The sequence below is a fragment of the Rhinolophus sinicus genome, chromosome X (assembly GCF_036562045.2).
Source record: "Rhinolophus sinicus isolate RSC01 chromosome X, ASM3656204v1, whole genome shotgun sequence".
Classification (NCBI taxonomy): domain Eukaryota; kingdom Metazoa; phylum Chordata; class Mammalia; order Chiroptera; family Rhinolophidae; genus Rhinolophus; species Rhinolophus sinicus.
Window position 1 is genome coordinate 53,298,507 of NC_133768.1, and position 22,345 is coordinate 53,320,851.

The 22,345-nt window shown below is 36.4% G+C and overlaps 1 protein-coding gene across 1 annotated transcript in view; it reads right to left on the reverse strand.

Annotated features, from left to right (window-relative positions):
• The window catches only part of CHM (CHM Rab escort protein), a 191,528-nt gene that overhangs the window by 51,530 nt on the left and 117,653 nt on the right, over positions 1–22,345 (reverse strand). Inside the window, exon 9 of the mRNA XM_019717433.2 lies at positions 3,686–3,763. Coding sequence (XP_019572992.2) covers positions 3,686–3,763 — 78 coding nt within the window. The remainder of the gene's footprint in view (positions 1–3,685; positions 3,764–22,345) is intronic.

Here is a 22,345-nt window from a genome sequence, read left to right on the forward strand (position 1 = left end):
GGACCTGACTCAGGAAGCTGGCAAAGGGTTCTGAGCTACTCTGCAGGATCAGGAAATGATAAACTTAGACCTTAGACGTGAGGCATGATGAGTAGCTCTTAACTACACCAAAGGGGAGAGATGCCAAGTGTTCCACACAGAAAAATAGGAAAAGAAAGGCAACCTAAGGAGACAAATGCAAATCTTTGCAGATTCCTTGATTAATATTCTAATTACACTTAGCATAAAAAATCATTTGAGTCAACCTGGAATCCTTAAAAAGAAATATACACCGCATATATCCAAATATATGTTCAAAGTTTTTCCCTTAAAAAATTACCCCTCACTTTACATTAAGTCTTGATAAAATATCTGCTATTACTGGTAACTCTCTTAGTTATTTGATTTTGAACAACAAAGTAGTGTTTAGGAAGATACATTAGCCTGAGTCAACTTCAATCAATGCTAGCATTATATATTTATGGAAACTATTTGACTTGATATAATGGATTTTTTTTAAAGAGGCAAAACATTATTAGAATTTTGGCAATTATTAGTTGAGGAATGAATGTACAATTTTCAAGTATTGGTTGTCTCTTATATAAAACTTATGATGATCAAGTAAGTGATTCAGTACTGTGAGAATATTGTAGATATCATGAATATTATGAATGCAGGTCAAATTTTAAAAACTGTCCTACTATTAAGGAAATAAATAGTTATGGTTTGGAATAAATTTTCCAGTAAGAGAATCATACATAGAATCCAAAATGGCTGTATCTTAAACAACTAAGATGAACAAGAAAAAGATATTCATTAGAAAACTGGGGATCTAGTAAAATAATAATACAATAGCATAAGTAGACATTTTGTTATTTCATTTATGTGTATCTGTAAATGTAGATGCATACACGTTATTTTTTTTTAATTTCTCACTGGGACTGCAGAGTACACTAATATGTAATTTTACAATATAATATGATAATGGCATACATTTGGGCATACAAAATATTTTAAGATAATTTATTTCTAAATGTTGAAGAAAAACTGAGTTCTTTCTAGGTAGTTTCATTAACCAAAGCATGTTATATCTGTTAGAAGATTCGGAGATTACTGCAGAGTCCATCTAACTCATCTTACATATAAAGGAACTGGCCAGAGAAAAATGACTTGCTCATTGTAATTCATGGCAGTAATAAAGTTTCAGGTCTTCTCTCATTCTAGGGCTACCTGACCATGCATGCCTTAGGAGCTGTTAGACAATAACTGTTGACCGAAGTCTTTCTATGAAGATTCAGAAGACATGTTAAATCAGTAGCAATCTGTCTGCTATTTAAAATTCATGTTTAATTCTAGTAGACCTGAAAGGTTCATCTTTTTTTTTTTTTTAAGATTTTATTGTGGAAGGGGAACAGGACTTTAAGGGGAACAGGACTTTATTGGGGAACAGTGTGTACTTCCAGGACTTTTTTTTTTCCACGTCAAGTTGTTGTCCTTTCAATCTTAGTTGTGGAGGGTGCCGTTCAGCTTCAAGTTGTTGTCCTTTCAGTCTTAGTTGTGGAGGGCGCAGCTCAGCTCCAGGTCCAGTTGCTGTTGCTAGTTGCAGGGGGCACTGCCCACCATCCCTTGCGGGAGTCGAACCGGCAACCTTGTGGTTGAGAGCCCACTGGCCCATGTGGGAATCGAACCGGCAGCCTTCGGAGTTAGGAGCATGGAGGTCTAACCGCCTGAGGCCCCTGGAAGGTTCATCTTAATAAGGGCTTAGGATGAATTAGGACCCAGAGCCCCCTGTCCATCATGAAACACAGTGCCATTGGCTTGGTCCTGAAGTTGACATTAAAGATCAGTGTTCCTTAGTGTCATCTAAGAAGCACCTACATTAGATTCATTTGGGGTCTTCCCGAAACTGCAAATGCCCTAGCTCTACTCTAAGTACATTACTCAATTTTACTCTCTGAGGGTGAGGTTCAAATATCTGCATGTTTTGTTTGGTTTTTTCTTTTCTTTCTTTTTTTTTTTTTTTTACAAGTTTACCTGGTGATTCTTAAGCACATTAAAATTTGAAAACTACCAAACTTTGGTCTTTAGATCCTCAGTCCTCAGGTATTTGTTGCAACTGAAATCTGCAGCAGATCATAATGAAGAGCTCCTCTGTTCACAGTTTGTAATAAAAATGAAGTCAACGTGAAGGTAAATGTAGCCTTTGTTCAACAAATGCTATTACCAAAGTAATGTAACCATTTTATTTTTTTTTAGACAAACATGAGCCACACAAATTCTTCATGTCACTAAGAGTAACATGTGGGACTGGAATGAGGCCCAAAAAAGGTAAAAGGATCTAAGTAAATAAGCACCAAACAAGTAATTCATTATCTGGCTTTCCATCATGGGAACATACTCATACTTCAAAATGAATACATAAGGAAAAATGACTCTAAAAACCATAGAGACAACTATTCCTTCATGAATCTCCATAGAGCTCTTCATGAGCCAATATATGAGTATCCTGGGCCTTCAGAGATATATTTTTCATGTTTCATTTACATAGTGCCTTCATGTTAAATACTATAAGTATTTTATAGGCCTTTAAGCCATATGTCTACTTTATCTTATAATGGAGAATTATTTTTCTAAAGCAAATTCACTATCTAAATATTATATGAGCTAGAGTTGAATTTTTTCTCACCATATCTTAAAATATTAGTTATTGCACTATAACTAGTCTGTAAGAAGATAACATTTTATGCCACTTAGACTATAAAAAAATATTGCAAAATGAAAGAAACAGCGTAAAATTTATATTTTTAAGCTTCCAGTTCAAGATATTAAGGTATTTTCTGAATGAACAATTTCTTTATATACCCCTAAAAACAGTCATCCAAGAGATATAGGTCAGTAGATGCTTAAGAACACATAACAACAACAACAACAACAACAATAGGAAAACACATTAGCAATTTAAATAGCTTGTAAAAGTTGATGCAATTGACCCATTTAAGTTTTAATGTAAAACCTAGAAATCAAAGACTACTGCTTACTTAGTGTAATTCAGAGAACTGCATATGTTAGCAACTAAGTAATAAATCCCAGAAAAATAAAATTGAAATACAAAAATGCACAGATAAATAGGTGGTGCTCAGCTTTTTTTAAAAAGAAGGTACATTTTTATTTCAACCTTACACCAGCCTGCAGGCCTGCTATGGTTGTAAAAGAATTTATCCTCAGATAACAGGGCAGCATAGTTTATGACAACAATCTACCTAAAAACTCATTAAAGTCTTTTCTCTTGGAGTGACATGCATTATCAGCAGAGATTAATCTGACGAGTCTTTAGGTGAGCTCCATTTTTAAAAATGCAATAACAGAGGGCTTTGTTGTCATCTGATGAAAATCAATTAGAGGAGGTAAGGCCACAAGGAAAACTAACATCACTCATCACCCACCCCCAGCAGCTGAAATGATTTGTCTTCCAAGCTTCGGTGATCAGGAGCTATAGTCATATTGCAGGGAAATTAATTTAGTTTCTATATTCTGAACTCACTTTCCTTGTTCTGGAGGATCTAAACACAAATTACTTTTAATCAAGGTTGATATGTTATTAATACCAAGGAGGATCTTTAAGGAATCATTTTTTAAAAATCGACTTTAGCATTTTTCACCTCTGCTTGGGGTGTAAATATAGGAAGGTAACTTATATCATCCTTACTTTCCGGATTCTTTGTCCACAACAAGGCACTGTACTGAATGGCGAAGACAATATATTCCACCAAACACAGCACACATCCTGGAAGAGAATAGAAGGAGAAGATTCTTGAGGTGAAAATTAAGGCAACATTATTTTCTTTTAATAAATGGTCTTATAGACAAAGGATTTTGATAATTTATTATTTTCTCTATCATGGCATTAAGAATTTATCAGAGATAAGATTAGTAATATATTGACACAACAGAGGTCCCACTGCTAATAATACAACATGGAAGACTAGAATTGTGACCAAGCCAAAAGTATCCCTAAGCAAAGCTCAGCTGTCCCAAGTCAGCTACTGACTACTTAAGATACACAGGCTACAAACAGCCTCAAGAGGTGATGTTACCTCCAACTGAAGTGACCACACAGGAGTGTTAAGGAGGAAATAAGCAGGGAAGACTCTGGGGGACCCCTGGAGAGTTTGCTTACCAAAGAGAAAGCAAAAACTAAACCGGGAACTGAAAACTAGAGCAGTAAGCACATGAGTTAATGTTGCAGTAGCACTAAGGTGTTTGCTGTCTCGTGAATCTAAGAGCTTGGATTTTAATGCCCACATAGAGAAAGGAGAGGCCTTAGGTTCCAAACAAGGCAGGCAATAGAAAATGAGATGTTCCCTCACAATGTCTGGATCCTTTAAGGACTACACCTTAGTGAAAGGGTGGTCTAGGAGGGAAAAATCACTTACTACAAGAGGGAGAAAACAAAAGAAATTGTTTTATCTAAAGCTGGGTGGAGGAAGATTATACCTCTGCATTTATAACCAGTAGTCTGCACTCACACAGATTGGGGGGTTTGAAATTACTACACAATCCAAGAAACCTTAACCAATAAAATACCATGAAAAGTGCTTCTGGGTCTGTAGTACCCGTGGAGACTTGGTAAAAGCAATCGCTAAAACTTTCTGGAGTGATATGACCTCAACCCAGGCTACATGGGATTGCCACAGATTTGAGTCCCATTACGACGAGTTTATAATCTAAATCTGTTCTAAAATTATAGAACAGATGAAGAAATATATCTTATTCTGAGAATTAACAGACACAACAAAAAGCAGGATTAGACTCCCAGGAACTGTATTCAGATTACAGAACTATCACACAGAGATTAAAAGGGATGAAATAAAAAGATAAGAATAATGAAAACTCCCGAAAGAAAGCCGTGTTACGCTAAATAATGCCCCCACTAATGATGTTTGCATTCTAATCTCTGGATCCTGTAGGTATATTCCTTTACACAGCAAGAGGGCCTCTGCAAATGTAACAAATTAAGCATCTTGAGTTAAGGAGATTAATTTGGATTATACTAGTGAGTGCAATATCATCAGAAAGGTACTTTAAAAAAGGAAGCAGGAAGCTCAGAGTCAGAGAAGATCTGAAGACAGAAGCCGAGATTGGAGTGATGCCATTGCTGGAAGGGGGTTACAAGCCAAGGAATGCAGGGAGTCTTTAGAAGATGGAAAAGGGAAGAACTAGATTCTCCCCTAGAGCTCCAAGAAGGAATGCAGCCCTGCATACCCATTTTAGACTTCTGACCTCTAGGACTGTAAAATAACAAATTCATTTTGTTTTAAGATACTAAGTTTGTGGTAATTTGTTATGGCAGCAACAGCAAACTAATACAAAGTCCCATACATATATAGGCATGATTAAGACAGCGATGGCACTACAGACCTCTGGGAAAAGAATGGACCATTGAGACAATACAGAGAAACTAACTATATCCCTGTTTTACACCATATTCAGAATTAATTCTGGGTGGATGAAAGGCACAAATATAAAAGGCAAAACTTCTAGAAGAAAATACAGGAGGATATACTTTGGGGTTCAGAGGAAAGAAATATTTCTTAAATAACATGCAAAAGGAATCATATAGAAAATATTGAGAAAATGGTGTACTTTAAAATTATAAACATCTGGACAACAACAAAAAAAGTGAAAAGAAAACCCACAGTCTCAGAAAGATATGTGCAAATGTGTTACAAATTGCTTAAAAATATTAGTTTGGATAATAATTTGGCAGTATCTAGTAAAGTTGAAGATGCACACATCTCCAGTGCAGCAATTCTACTGTTAGGGATAAATCTTATAAAACCTTTTATACATGTATAGAAGATGGTAAAAAAAAATTATCTGTTGCTGCATTATTTTTAGACAGCATAGCATAGTGGTTATGAGGAAAGATTCTGATGGCCTGAGTTCATATCACAGATATTCTCTCTACTGGCTGTGTGACTTTGAACAGGGTATTTAGCCTCTCTGTATCCTATTGTTTTTCATCTATAGAATGAGAACAAATGCATTTATCTCATAGAGGAGTCTTCCGGGGATTAAATGAACTAATATTTGTAAAGAAGCTACACAGTACCTAGCATACAATAAGAATTACATAAGCATTTGCTAATTAAATAAAATCGGTCCTATTTTACATATGCCACATGCAACCTAGATATCCATCAAGAGGAGAATGAATAAAATGTGTTATATTCACATGTGTAATAAAAAACTTAGCCCACAAAGAGTTCTGTCCTTTGTCCTTAGTTTCTGGGAGGTGATCTCTAAGCCTCTGGAATGCCAAGCCTGTAATGAGGGCCTTGAGTCACCAGTCTGTGATATAGGGTGAGGGCTGACCACAACAGATAGTCTTAGGGTGGAGACTAGCCATGCCAGAAAAACCAACAGTGTGATATAGGGTGGAGGATTTGGGTCATGTGCAATCAGTCAACTTCCAGTGGGGCTGGAGACATCCCTGTGGGCGATCAGCCATGCCTGAGTGATGGAGCTCCAATAAAAACTCTGGACACTGAAGTTCAAATGAGCTTCCCTGGTTGGCCATCCTTTGTGCATATTGTCACACATCAGCGCCAGAGGAGTAACACTGTCCTGACTCCACAAGGAGAGGAAAACTGGAAACTCCACATTTGGAACCTCCCTATACTCCATTCTATACACTTCTTCCCTTGATTTCTGTCGATAACCATTCCCTGCAATAAAGCATAACTGTAAGTGTAACAGCTTCTAGTCCTGGGAGTTCTTTTAATGAACTACTGAACCTGAGGAATCCCCTAAACTTGTAGCTGGTGTCACAAGTGTGGGAGGTTTTGTGGTAACTGTACTTCCTTTAACTGTATAGTTGATTTAACCTCTCTCATTGTATAATGGAATACTATAAGCAATTTAAATGAATGAACTACAACGCCATCTATCAACATGGATAAATGGCAAAAAAAACCCCAAAAAACAACTCAAAAATTGAATGATAATAACTGGTTGGGGAATGATAATAACTGGCATGCCCAGAGTAATATTACTTATTAAAAGTTTCAAGACTGTATATGCAAAATACTATTGATTATTTGTGGATACATACATATGTAGTGAAACTGCAGAAACATTTAAGAGAATTATAAACACCAAATTCAGGATAGTAGTTATCTCTGGGAAGGGAGTGAAAGTTACACTGAAGGTTTTAATTTCTCAGTTTCTTTAAAAAACATATTGAGAGCAAATATGTTAAAACGTTAAGATTTGACAAAACTGTGACTGGCTACATGGTGGTCTTCACATTATTCTCTGTACTTTCTGAAATATCCTTAGAATATTTCATAATCAGATTATAGTGAAAAATAGAAATTCATGGTAGAGATAAGTGACATTCTCTAAGTATGGCGTAATATTCCTGCTGTCTTTATAAATTCAATCATTTTAGTGGATATGACTAAGTTTGTTAGGGTAGATGAGGTTAGGTGATAATTTCTTCTGGTATAAACAACAAGAAAATTATTTTTCCATTGAGAAATTTAGAATATTAATAATACCAGGTCTGACAATTAAGCTCCCGAACTTGTTGCAACAATTTTGCTAACCCTTTTTGGTATCAGAGGGATTATTCATTGTGACTTTGTACCAACTGGACAAACAGTTAACCAAGTTTACTATTTGGAAGTGCTGAAAAGGCTTGTCAAAAAGTTAGACGACCTGAACTTTTCACCAACAATTTATGGCTCTTGCATCACAACAATGCACCAGCTCAAATGGCACTCACTGGTCTGTGAGGGAGTTTTTAGCCAGTTAACAAATAACTGTATTTGAAGACCCTCCCTACTCACCTGATCTGGCCCCCAATGACTTCTTTCTTTACCCAAAGATAAAGGAAATATTGAAAGGAAGACATTTTGAAGACATTCAGGACATCAAGAGGAATACAACCACTGTGATGGCCATTCCAGTAAAAGAATTCCCAAATTGCTTTGAAGGGTGAACTAGGTGCTGGCATCAGTGCATAGCTTCCCAAGAGGAGTACTTTGAAGCTGATTATAGTGATATTCAACAATGAGGTATGTGGCACTTTTTCTAGGCTGAGTTCGCGAACCTAATTGTCCGACTTTGTATAAGAAATAGCACATTAGAGCAAGCAAGCAATATTTCATGTGCTTGAGAAACTGCACATTTTACCCAGGACACCAACTACAAGATATTCTCCCTTCTTGCTAATCTTGTTCATTAGTCACATATCAAATTGTGGAACAAGAAGTATGAACTGTGCTCGTATACCTGGTACTATTTGAGACATTGCACTTGATAGAGTCTAAAGAGGGTTAGAAGAAGACATCTTCCTGTTGGACATTTCCCAAGTGGTATTCTACCTATTAGTGGTAGGGGAATACTGATAATAAGCCTAACCTTCATCATCAATTTCCTCTTGGTACTGAAAGAGACTGTATGCGCATGAAATATTACTGGCCCACTTAAAATAAATAGGCTGAATAATGTTAAGGCTTCAAAATGTGCCCATTTTGAAGCAAGTTAAAAGTGTGAACCACACAATAAGCATTCTCAGTCGCCTAGGGATATCTTTCTGTCAACTGAGTAGTAGCAGCAGTGTTTCCAACTTCCTCGGAAGCAGCTATAGATAAGCCGTTTCTAACTGACCTATGGAGTTTTTCATTTCAGACCGGTTCATGTACACACACACACACACACACACACACACACACACACACACACACAGAGATACACACACAGGAAAAATAGTTTTTAAATATCTTCCCAGACTCCAAGAATAGCAAGGGGATAAAGTTCAGAATCAGTTGTAAGTTGTATAAGGTTAAAAAATCATAAAATACTATAGCATAGGCAATTACAGTATGAGTATTATCAAAAGCATAAGAAATTCACTTAACTAAAATTAACTGTAATTCTCTATGAAGACTGCTTTCCATTAAATATTACTGCTTATGAAACACATTGCTACTTTATCAAGTATCTTTTTGTTTAAAAATTAATTAATTTCTATGAAGGGTAAATGAGACCTCTGAATAGTACATTTAAATATAAAATGCAATAGAGGCATCTATAACTATTAATTTTAGTAAGTCATCAAAAAATTACCAGGTTTTCAACAACATGATTTAATTTTTCTAAATTTATTTGCTTATTTCAATTACAGTTGACAGTCGCTATTATTTTATATTAGTTTCAGGTGTACAGCACAGCGGTTAGACATTTATAGAATTTATGCAGCAATCTCCCCAATTAGTCTAGTACCCACCTGGCACTATACATAGTTGTTGCAACACTATTGACTATATTCTTTATGCTGTACTTTACATTCTTATGACTATTTTGTAATTACCAATTTGTATTTCTTAATCCCTTCACGTTTTTCAATAGATAATTGGATAAAAAAAGATGTGGTACATATATAGGAAGAACACAAGAATGTAGAATGTTAAGAATTGGCTTGTATGGATAATGGTGAATATTATAGAGAAAGAAGTCCAATAATAGACACTGTCATGATAATTCAACAAATTTCCTCTGAATTTAAAATGAGAACATAAGAAGTATTCTGTGCTCTTGGAAAGAATTACTTGATATCTAGTATCAATTGCTGCAACTACAAACGCATACAGTTGCCATGTGCATATATGTTTTCAGTTTTTCGAACTGCTTCTCACTAGCTTTTTTCCCCATACCAGTCTTGGCTGTTGGGGGAATATGTGTTGTTCACAATGGTGGCATCTGTTCTCTCTCACCTCTGTATTTTCCTCGTGTACCTTAAGCCCAACTGACAAAACTCAGTGGTTTGTAAAAATGCCAGGTAGAATGATGGGATTGATAAAGACTCCTGTGTGTGCTATTCATATCAGTCATTCCCATAGTTTTTAAAATGACATTTTTGGCTGGGGGCGGGCTACTTAGTGGCAATAAGCCATTGAGGAAAGTGTTTCTAAGTCAGTAAGAAGCATGATAGCAAACAGTTCTTGAGAGCTGCATTCAAAACTCAAAGAGCAGTCATTTACGTGAGAAGCAGGGAATTACATGAGAAGTGAGGAAGTAACTGTTGGCTAGACACTGGCCTTTGGGGCACACAGCCAATAATAACAACAGTACAAATAATCATCACAGCTAGCACTGACTGCTTACTACATGTCAGATGCTTTACATGTATTAACACATTGTACCCTACAACTCTATGAGTATTACAGATTTGGAAACTGAGGCGAATGGAGATCAAGTGACTTGGCCAAGGTCATTTAGTAAATGGTATTGCTGAATAAAATACCACCAAACACTGCTGAGACGACCTGGTCCCAGTGGCTTCTCTGTTAACCATCATACAAACTGCACTGCTGTGACTACCACCTTTTTTGGCATAATGGAGGAAAGCAGCATGGAGTCAGGTGGCCAAAGTTACTCTGAGAGTTGTTTTAATTCCTGACAGGTTGCAAAGTTATTACAAAGAGTAAAATAATTCCTCAATTCCTATACATTCTTGTCTCTCCAAAAAGCACATTTATTCTCTATCTGTACATGTTAAATGGATGTGGAACTTCATTTCAGATAGAACATCAACTCAGTAAGAATAACTGTGGAAATACTTAACTTTAGAGTACCTATCAAATTATAAATACACTGCAGTCCACATTTTAAAAAGTGATTTACAAAGTCTACTGGTAAGCTAGAGATTTTTAAAAAGAAAAAGTTGTATTAGTAGAAGGCAAACACTTTACCGTGATTTTTTTTTTTCCAGGTAATAAGACTCCACAAAACACACGTTTTCTCACAGTACATTAAATGGCAGCCTAGGGACCCGAAACATGCCTTTAATGATGGACAACTGAGATACCAAAGACAGTGAATACCCCTGAGATTCCAGTCAGGCCCCAGCTTTGGTGTAGTTCTTATCAGCTATCCTGGAGCCTAACATGCCTTGCAAGGCAGCTCTGTACACCTGCCTTCTATAGAACACTATGGAGCCTAGAGGGAAACAAGTGTGCATTTTATGGGCTTACCTTAAAATAAAATCTACTAATGTACTATATACAATAGGCAGTACTACCAACAAAGTCACTACACAAATGCATTTGAAACACTTTATCAGATGTCATCAAAAAAGAAAGCACAGCATAGGGAATAGAGACGGTGGAATTGTAACAGCTATTTACGGTGTGAGAGGGGTAATAGATTGGAGAAGGGGCGTTATCACTATGTGAGGGGGGTGTAAATGTCTAACTATTACATTGTTTTGTACACCTGAAACAAACAAAAAAGAGGTCTGTTACAATAGAATTCTGAGCGACCACTGATCACTGATCATTATCGCTGTTCTTTAGTGACACCCCAGCTTAAATTGTTCTGATAAAGCAGAAATTCCACTCAACAGTATTAGGTTTTGTGCGAGAAACATCTAAGTTTTGTGTGAGAAAATAAAGCTTCAGTAACTGCATCTATCTATACAAAGTTCAAATGTTTTACTAACTTGTAATTACATTCAGACATATGGATTTATCAGAGCACCATACTTAACACAACACAGTGAGTTTTCTACTATGTTTACCCAATGTCCGCTGGTCTGAAAAATGTGTATAGGGAGGTATGTATGTTTATTTTTATATACTTAAATAAACACAAAAGTCTTAGTGCTGTATGTATACGTACACACACACACACACACACACACACACACCAATTTTAATATATAGCACATAGCATGTCTATGGGTTACATACTTCTGATGTATATTTATAGTACCACATCATGTTTACTGGTTACATATTTATATTACTTAGTAGTGTTTACTTAGACTGACATCCCTTTTCTTCTTTCTTTCTTGGTATCCGGTGTGTTTCTTCTAGCTGGAATTAGTAGGAATGGGTGACTGTATGATGTGTATCAGAAGTGAATGATGCATTTTTGCCGTGTTGGTCTGTCTCCTGGGAATGCAAAATGGGGCAGCATATAACTCAGAGTATCATCTCCACTACCCTCCAACCCAAGAGCCCCTCTAGACTGAAGCTATTGTCATCCAACTCAGCATAGACTTCCTATTGGCCCAGAACTAAATGCTTTCTCAAGAGCAAGAGCTAAACAATAGGTAATGACTCTTGTAGCCTCAGGAAACAGTTATATTCATAATAATCCCAAGCCAGGCCTCATCCCTTGCTATAAATTCTTGGGATTCATTACCTGTGAAGTTTTAGACTAATCAGTAAGATCATTAAAAAACAACAACACAATCCTCAATTGAGTGCTCCATTACATGGCCTCATTCACTGTAATCCAGTATGGCTAAAATAGCAAGCTTCTCTCAATATTGGTCATGGTGATAGAACCCAAAGGAACTTGTTGGAAGGCAATCAGTGATCACTAAAACTAAAAGGTCACTAAAAGTCATGGGTACAATCGCAGTCACGAAGTACAAATTGCACAGAGATCAGCTCTTAGAGATGGTTATGAAATCAGTGTGGACAGTGTATCCCTGGACTTAGAGACTGCCTAGGTGCCGATCCTGATTCCCCTACTTACTAGCTATGCAACTATGCTTCAACTCTCAAGACTATAAAATGAAGATAATAATACCTATGGCACAGGGCTGTTGCATGGATTGATTTAATGCATGTGAAGTGCTTATTCTGTGCCTGGTAATCATAAACATTCAACATATTGTAGCTTTTGTTAGCTATCACATTCTTTAGCAAAAGGAACAATGGTAACAGGCTGTACCAACCATGCGGGGGGTGTGAATTCCATTGCTGTTACAGACTGTGAGAATGTGTCTCTAGGTGTTTAAGGCCAGTAGTTTCTTCTAACACAATGTAAGCAAATTAGGCACCTGGTCAATTCAACTACCTTTCCTGAAGGGAACTGTGACACCTCTAAGAGAACTGTTGCTGCTAAGGACAAGCCCTGATATTTACTTCTTCATTCCCAAATATTTATGAAACTAGGCCTATTATGCACCAGATGTAGTAGGCAGTAGCAATACAAAAGTAAAGACAAATGCTGTCCTTGCTAACATATAACTTATCTAGTGCATGAGACAGACAAAAAGAAATAAAATATAAGATTGTGGAATGCAGTCTGAAACAGTAAAACAGGATAATGTGAGGGTGGGGTACAAATATCACACAGAGTAATCAGGGACAGTCTTTCTGAGGAAGTGACATTTGAACTGAAACCTGATGACCAGAAGAAATCAACCATGTAAAGATCTGGAAAAAGAATTTTCTACACAGAGGGAACAGCAAATTTGAAACGTTGGAAGTGTAAATTAACTCAGTATATTTGAGGAAGAGAGAGACAACCATTGGGGTTGGAATATAATGAACAGTTAGAAGTACAGTGTGAAATGGGATCACAGAGACAGTCAGGGGTGTGTGGTCATGTAGGGCTTCAAACGCCAGAGGGAAGACCTTAAAATTTATTCTGAGAATAATGAAAAGCCACCAGAAGGTTTTGAGCAGGCCAGTGACATGCTCAGATTCGTATTTTTTAAAAGATGAGCCTGGCTGCTGTGTGGAGAATCGTCAAGGGGACAAGAGTGGAAAAGGGGAGACCAGTTATGTCTGCCGTAGACCAAGTGAGAGATGGTGGTAACCTGAAGCAGAGTAGTGGCCATGGAGAAATGGAGAGGTTGGGGACATATTTGAGACATAGAGCTGACAAGAATCGCTTATGGACTAGATGTAGCAGGGAGATATCCTCCTGAAGACAAGCTTAACGTAATTCAAATATTCGTAAGAGCAGTCTCCCCTCTGAAATGTGTAATAATCAAATGCAACTGCTCAAGCCTGATGCAGTCTTCCCGTGCAGGTAGTGCTTGAAAGGATTCTGCGAAAACACCCTTCCTCCACCTGGGATGTGATTAGTAGAGCCAGCTAATTGCTACCAACCTCAACAACCACTATCTCCTGGCCATTCATCAAGATTAATGCTTAATACTCTGGGTACTAAACTCTAAATAGGAGGGCACACGGACCACATTCGTTTCTGTGCCTTCAAGGAGCTGTCACGGGCCTGGAAGGACACAGTGTTGTTAATTCAAGAAATTATATGATACAAGTATCTGAGTCCAATGGGGCTTTTGATGCAAATTTCACACTCATTGAAAAGGTTGTAGGCAGATGGATTGCAATTTGGGCACTGCTGTCACCCTTGGAAGGCATAATCATCATGCTTAACTTAGAAAAAGCTGTCAAAAAGCAATACATAGCCTTCAGAAAATTCACTCTCAGAAACTGCCTCTATTTTATAGGTCTTAGCCATATATCTAGCTTCCTCTGTTCTTGGTGACATTCTGTAGATGATATATTCTTTTTTTTTCAGCTTTTCCAGCTGTCCTTAAATTTAACCTTCTATAGGAAAAGTCACAATAAAACTATGTACTGGATGACAGAAATAGATCTATATTAATAACTGCACCAGGACCCCTGAATAAATTAGCATAAATTATAGAACACAAGTCATCATTCAATCTTAAAAAAATATAAAGCCTTCTAAAATATTGGGGGTCAATTTATATGCTTGGGTCACAACCTAGGTTCTGTATCTACAGTTCATGTGTAGAACGGCTCCCTGATTTGTACAAGGGCCAGAACCACCATTCCAACTCAATGATTCTTCAATACAGCCTATCACAATGACATCAACAGAACTTTGGATGGGAGAGCACTTGTGTTTCCTGACTACTCTTTAAACACATCGTAATTTAAACGAAGCTCTTAATGAAACTGAGCTTTGCAGTCTGAACACTCAGGCTAACAGCCTCCTGTTTCTTATCGACCACATATCCACTTAAGCAAATTCATGTAAAAATAGATCTTTCCCTTTCAAAGGGAAGCCTTTGGTTCAAACTTTTGGGATGTAGCAAACAAGTCAATTGTAAACCTACTTAGACTCTCCACGAGATTTCTTTTGAGTAATCTCCTTTTTCAGCCTCTTTCTCTGCTTTGACATTCTGTACATGATATATTCATTTCTTATTTGAATAATCTTTATTTAAATCCTTGATCCATTTTGCTGCCTAGTCTTCAAAACTCAAGTTGTACTACTAATAGCACAGGTAAAGAGGCACCAGTTTTGAATCAGGACGATAAGAATCTCTCTTTTATTTCTAACACCCTTCATGACTATGTCCAGTATTGTGTGGGTCTTTCTGAACGCAGACACAAGAATATTCAAAGCTAATGTCTTCAGAGATCCCTACATGAAGACTCCTTTCATGGGTTGGAAAATACGTGCAGAGGCATCTTCTTAGAGATAGTCACTCATACCATTTTCCTGCCTTCTCATCCTGACTTGTGAAGCAGTCCATCAGCTAATACTCTTCAGCTTAGTTATTTTACTATTGACAAGCTCTCAGTGTCAACTATAAGTTGGGAAGTACCTGGGAGAGTTACTATGCTGACTCTCCAGTCATTTAAAAAAAGGTTAAAATAAATAAAGAAACAAAAACACTAAACACTGGTTCTTGGAAGAGCCTACTGTAAAATTTTCTTTGCAAGTAAGAGTTCATTTAAACCACCCGTTCCTTCCTTCCAGTGTTTAAAGCAGATTTCCACACATAACTAAACATTACCCCAAGCCCCCATGGTGAGAGGACATTTTTTTATAGCAGTCTTTGGTATACAATCTTATCAAAGGCGTTTTGAAAATCTAAATGTTCACTGGCTCCCCCTTGTTCATACCTTATTTATCCCTCTCAAAGAACCCTGTTAGACAGCTAAGATTTAATTTCCTCACAAAAACTATGTTCTTTCCTCCTGTATGTTATGTGCTCAATAATTTTACCCTTTAACTATTTATTGCAAAATTGACTGTCAGGTGAAATAGTTAGCCTTATTCCTGTGTGGCTCCTGGACTCCTTCTTTAAATTATGCACTTCCACACCTTCCTCATACCCCAAATCAATTGATTTCCTATAACTGCTCCTCCCAAACTGAACCCCTGCTCAAGATGGTCACGGTTTAAACGGAGTTGGTTCACACACAAAAGTGACCCAGACATCTGTGATCCCAGTATTTTCATTTCTTTTTTTTTTTTTTACCTTTGTTGGCATGTATCTATTCATATAGTGAAATAAAATGAAGGATAGTCACTTGTGTTAGGTAAATCCTAGGAAAGGGCTGCAAGCTTCTCACTTCAAAGGTCAATGGTAATATCCTGAGACTGAACGTGGAGCAGTCGGCTGTGATTCATATTGAGTTGTGCATAAGATTAAAATTGCTCAAAGCAACCAACTAGCTACCTGCACTACACTAGTTCCACAGTAGACGCAGAGTATAAGTCATGGACTTTGCGTTCTGTTAAGCTTATGGGACAAATGACATTATTAAGTGTAACAGCTAGAGAAAAATTAACAACCATATTATGTGGTAGAAACTAGAAAGAAAGGTCGAAGAAGAGAGAGGGCAATGTGTGTTGGAAGAAAAGGAGTTACAGAATGTCAGAACTGGAGGAAACCTTTAAAACAGCTAGACCAATTCCTGGTTACAGAAAATCAGAGAGGTTTAACTATTTGCCTAAAAGCACACAGCTTCTAACAACCAGAGGTAATGGAAGAAGATCTGGTGGCTTGGCCTGAGTCAAGTCTTGAAGAGGAACAGGTTAGACTGTTGGCGGTGGGGGCAGATTCTAAAAGATGGGAAAATGAGAGAAAATGCAGAATGGTGAGAATGTGCATAAATACCTGAATACGGAAATACAAATTGGGTAATAGCAGGAAGGTTTTGAAGGATAAAATTATTATGGAATGAGGTTAAATAAAAGGTAGGTATTAAGTGCTTGGATCTGATGGGATAGGCAACAGAATGCCACTGAAAGTGACATGTCAGCTTAATGGAGAAGGCAGATACCGGGAGCAGGAGGGCAACTATAGGGGTTCTAGCAGGAATCCAGTAAGTAGTAAGTCCTGGACATGGCAGAAGAGTGGAAACTGAAAAAAGCATAACTCCAAAAAATTGAGAAGAAATAACACAGTAGTAATTAGGACAGAGTCAAAGGTTAATCCCAGAATTTCTAGTCTGTCGATTTGTAAGAATAAAAATATCACTGAAATGCTTGTAGTTTCCTTAAGGAGTACTCAATTTATAAGTAATTCAAAACCTAAGTCTAGTCTTCTGAGGTAGTATATGCATGGTATAAATCCACTACCTACTATAGCTGCTAACTGTGAGTGTGATACAGTGAAGAAGCATTATGGAATGGCTATAATAATGTTTTTAAAAATCTCATTTTGGTGTAAGATATCACCCCTTTAAATATACAAGTAAAAATTGTTATTTACATATAGCAAGGAGTTGCCAACTGGAGCCCATGGGATAAAGCTGCTGGTAGATATATTTTGTATGATCTCACAATTTAAAAAAGGCTATCATGGCACAAACAATCGTGTCCTGTGCTCAACAGTTCACCACGGTGTCTACCACTCCTGTCATTTCCTTACAGCCCACTTTACTTATTTTCTATGACCTCCCTGACCTCTGTAGACATTTGTCATTGCAATCAATCTCTATGCCTCAGTTGGTTACTAAGTTTTCTTTAGTGCACATTTTATAAATTTTTATTTACCTTGTCATGTATGTTCTATGTTAAATGAGTATTACTTAGGATAGTGCGCATTAATACTTAAAATACGGACCTTCTAAAAGAAAAAGAACAAAGAGAGCAAAATGCAAATTTTAACAGAATTGGTAGAATTCTGAGTGTCCATTCATTTTATTAGCTATAGAAGATATGGAAAAAGGAAAAGGTATTTGATGCTTTGAGGTGGTCACAATTTATTTTTCTGAAAACAGGATGTTTCCACTTCAAATTGACTGTAACAAGTAACAGAGGTATCTTGGGAAAGCCTGTGAATTTAGATTTATCTTAGCTTCTTTCTTTAGATTAAAAAAAAAAATCGACCTATGAGAATCAGTGTTAAATCAATATTTAAACCTTATTCTGAATTCCTCTTACATGGAATAACACATTTTATACTTTAGTTGCCATTTAATACAGAGATACTCTATACTTTTCAGACATTTGAGAGATCTAAAAAATTAACAAAATGAAAATACAAATTTGAAAAACTAGCAATGGTCATGTAAAATTAATATCTGGGTCTGCCTAATGACTAAGAGTAAAGATGATTTTCCTCACTTGTGTATATGTCTTTGTCAAAATTAGAGGAAAAAAGAGAAAATGTCACTTTTCAAGATACAAAATAAAATCATTATACTGCACGTTAATTATAAAAATGACAACTTGCTTTCTAACTTCACAAAGTCTTGGATTTTTTTTTCAAAAAGAAATTCACTTTATTTTAACAGGCTCTGACAGAGTGTAATGCTTGACTGCAGAAAACTGTGGTTACAGCATGTTTTTAAGTATCATCAACTATACATGAGTGGTGATCTACCATTCCCATACACGCAACTGTAAAAAATGCAAAGCTCAGCAGCAAGTAATTTCCCATTTGTCCCATTGCAATTAAAGTTAAAGAGAACATCAGGATCCATGTAAATAGTTCCTGAGAAATATGAAGACTGATCTAATGAGATATATTGTATCTGTAAGTTTCAAATATTAAACTGACACTTCAATTATTTGTTTATAACAAGCTCAAGTAAAATTTACAAAAGCAACCTAATATCCATCTAATATATTATTCCGATAATTGTGAATATTTGGAGTATAACCAACCTCTTTGATGCCATTAACCCCAACCAACAGACATTTAAACCAATAGAACTCTAATTGAGTAATGCTTCCAACAATGAGTCAGATTTTACTAAAAGACAGCACACTAACACTGTACTCAATTTCAACTTTGCCCTAGTGACATCAAATTGTAGTACAGATAAATTAACAGTTGTGAACATTTTTGGCTGGTAGCCCCTATCATACATAGCCTTTAAAAAAAAGCAATTTCAGTGCCTATCAAGGTAGAAATCAGCAGTTGTAATTTTTTTAATACTGCTGCGAAACAATAAGACCCATTATAGTTGAACTTTTGACAGCACTATTCATGATGATTTATGAGTTTGTATATAATTTGATTATTCTATTAATTCTGCTGATTACTGCTTCAGCTAATAAAGTGAAGGTCACTTCTAAAATAAATCTTCATTACATTTCACAGAAAGTAACTGCCTCCAACTAGCTGTTTTCTTTAATTAAAAACTAATGTAACAAAAAAGAAAATAAGACTTCAGGGTTACAGCATCTGTTTTTATAAGAGAAATATACTGTGTATATGTAATGTTCCCAAGACAAATCCAACAAAACAGAAAGTGTCTCCTCATCGAATGTCTTTATTTTCAAAATAGAACTATTTTATACATATTCATTTGTAGTAATTTTGAAATTACAAGAATAAAAACTGAACTGTATTAATGTTTTAGAATTTGAAAACATAAAGAAAAAAACCTTTGAAAATATTCTCCAAATTCATAAATGTTAAAAATGTAAGGCAATGTTTTCATTTCTAAAATTATATATGTGGGATTCTGTATATGGAAAATGAATAGTAGGTCTCTGCCTTAACCAGAGTTTTTCCTAAAGGTGGCAAGAGACCTTCTCTGCCTCTTAAGATAAATACTGGGCACAAGGCTCTGACAGCTTTGGACAGAGATCAGAGGGAAAATTGCAAGGGCTCACATTAAAATATTAGTCTCATTTAATCTATTTTTACACACAGAACATTCTGTGTCCTGGATTTAATGCTTCATTTTTATTATTTTTTTGAAGTTCTCTAGACCTTCAGCTGAGGTCCTATCATCAAAGCTGTTGAATGATACAACTACATCAAACCAATAAAGTAAATTAAACATGATGTATACTCTCCCACAGAAGTAAAGTAATCCTCAAACAGGAAATACTATTTCAAAAGCTAGAAAATTTGAATATAAGAAATCATTGGGGCACAGTAACAATACTGCAAAGAAGCAGGTAGCAACTATAATATTTATACGCTTACCAACGGTCTCAATTGGGGTACCATGATAAACCCCACTCCTGACTAATTTGCTCACACATATTAACCTCCCAGACAAATTAACCTCTCTATATCTCAAAAGACTCCATCTCAGACCTCTAAGTTCTCACTGCCTAGAATCCTTCAAATCTTCAAAAGCATATGCCTTACCATCATACTTTGGTATCACTACACCCCAGTGCCACCCTCCTGAGAGGCCTTCCCTGACATTCACAGCATCCAAAGTGGGACCACCCTACCCCTGCCAATAGTCACTTCTGCCATATCACCCTATCTTCTTTTCTTCACAGGACATATCACTCTCCTAAATTTTACTTGTCTACTGTATGTCCAACGTTCTTCTACATCCCTCTCAACCAGAGACTTTCTGTTTTCAACAATGTGTGACTAACACATACAAAAGAGTATAAAGGAAAAAATATATATATATATAATGAATTTTAATATTTATTCTAAATTCACATATGATGAAACAGATATCAAGTTTATAGTCAATGCTTGCCTAATTTTTTATGTAAAAAATTTATTAGTTTTGGGACTTTGGTAAAATACTTAATTAGTAACTGTTACCCATGCCGAGAGAGAGAGAGAGAGAGAGAGAGAGAGAGAGAGAGAGAGAGAGAGAGAGAGACACAGAGACAGAGAGACAGAAACAGAGAATTCTGATAGAATGCATATGGCTACAAAAAAACTACAAAAGTATGCAAATGTATTGGTCTTAACTAACACAATAGATGCTATTACTAGATTCCTCTTGGGATCAAGAGTATCTGTTTACAAAACAGCCTTAAGGACTTAATAAACGTCAGCCAGGGAAGAGATCCATTTCAAAAGGGATATACTCAGTGGATAGAAAAAGTGAGATCAGAAACAATACAAGTCTCTGAGGCCTCAGAAAATTTTTGTATTTTTATAGGTTTATTTTGAAAAACCTCTAATGCAGAAAAGGTTGATTTCGGTGAAACTTCAAGTTTCTAATTTAATAATCATAACAAATAGTATCTTTTGTAATTTACTTATCTTTGTCAGTTATAATTGACATTCAACGTTATTTTATATTAGTTTCAGGTGTACAGCACAGTGGTTCGACATTCATATAATTTATGCAGTGATCCCCCTAGTAACTCTAGTATCCACTTGGCACTAAACTAGTATTCTTTACTATTTTAAAAAGTAGTACATAAACATATAAATACTGAACTGTTTTCCATACTATTCTTACATTCTGTAGAAAAAACACGTTTCAACTTTGATGGCTTGATCTCTGAAATACGCTCTCCTTCCCATTCCTCACTAGAACCTTGTGATAACACTTAAAAAAATGGTGTGTGTGTGGGGGGGAGATGTAATACTTTCCTATTACTTAATTTCCCCAATATATGGGCTCAAGTTTACCATCTCTTGTAACTCTTCCTTTCATGGGAAATTCAAGTTTTTAACCAAGTTATTTGAAGAAGGATTAGTTTCTACCTTTGTCAATAAACTACCGGGGGTGCCAAAAAAATGTATACAAGTGGACACTTTGGTCAATGTTGCTCAAGCAGTAGATTGCTGTAATCAGAAGTGTCTGGACACTGATGGTAACCACTTTGAGCAACTCTTGTAATTGCAGAAGTCAAATGTGACTTGTATTCATCTTTTGTTATCAGTATATATTGAGTATTACAATTTTAATAGTTTTTTCCTTTCTTAAAATGTGTATACATTTTTTTGGCACCTTCTGTATATAAATACTGTGTTTCTCCAAAAATAAGACTGGGTCTTATATGAATTTTTGCTACAAAAGATGCATTAGGGCTTATGTTCAGGGCATGCCATCCTGAAAAATCATGCTAGGGCTTATTTTCCAGTTAGGTCTTATTTTTCGGGGAAACAAGGTATTGACAAAGGCAAAACATGCTTAGGACACTAGAAGCCATGGTAAGAGAAAAACAAGCTTTAGATTTTTCAAAAGTAGGCAACAACAAAACAACAAATTTGTTTATAAAGTGATACCATATTGAACAATCTGGAAGAATTGTTTTAATTTTCAAACATTAGAGTAGTTTTGACACTGTGCATAAAATAAGGCTGGGACACTAAGTCAATAATAAGATGGTCAAAGTAAAAATGATAACCTTATGAAAGCCACTTTAAAACCAAACCAAAATAACCTGCTGGCTCTCCCAGCCAACCCCGCCCCCATCCTTGATGGCTGATCACAGTGGGGGTACCAGGGACATCTCAGGCAGTAGAGCACTGTATCTGGCTACAGGGGCAGCACTGAGATTTCGGGGGCTCAGAACCCAATCTCCCACCAGATTCTCCTACAGGGGTGGTACCTGAGGTGACCTGGCAACAGAGAAGACACCCACCTCC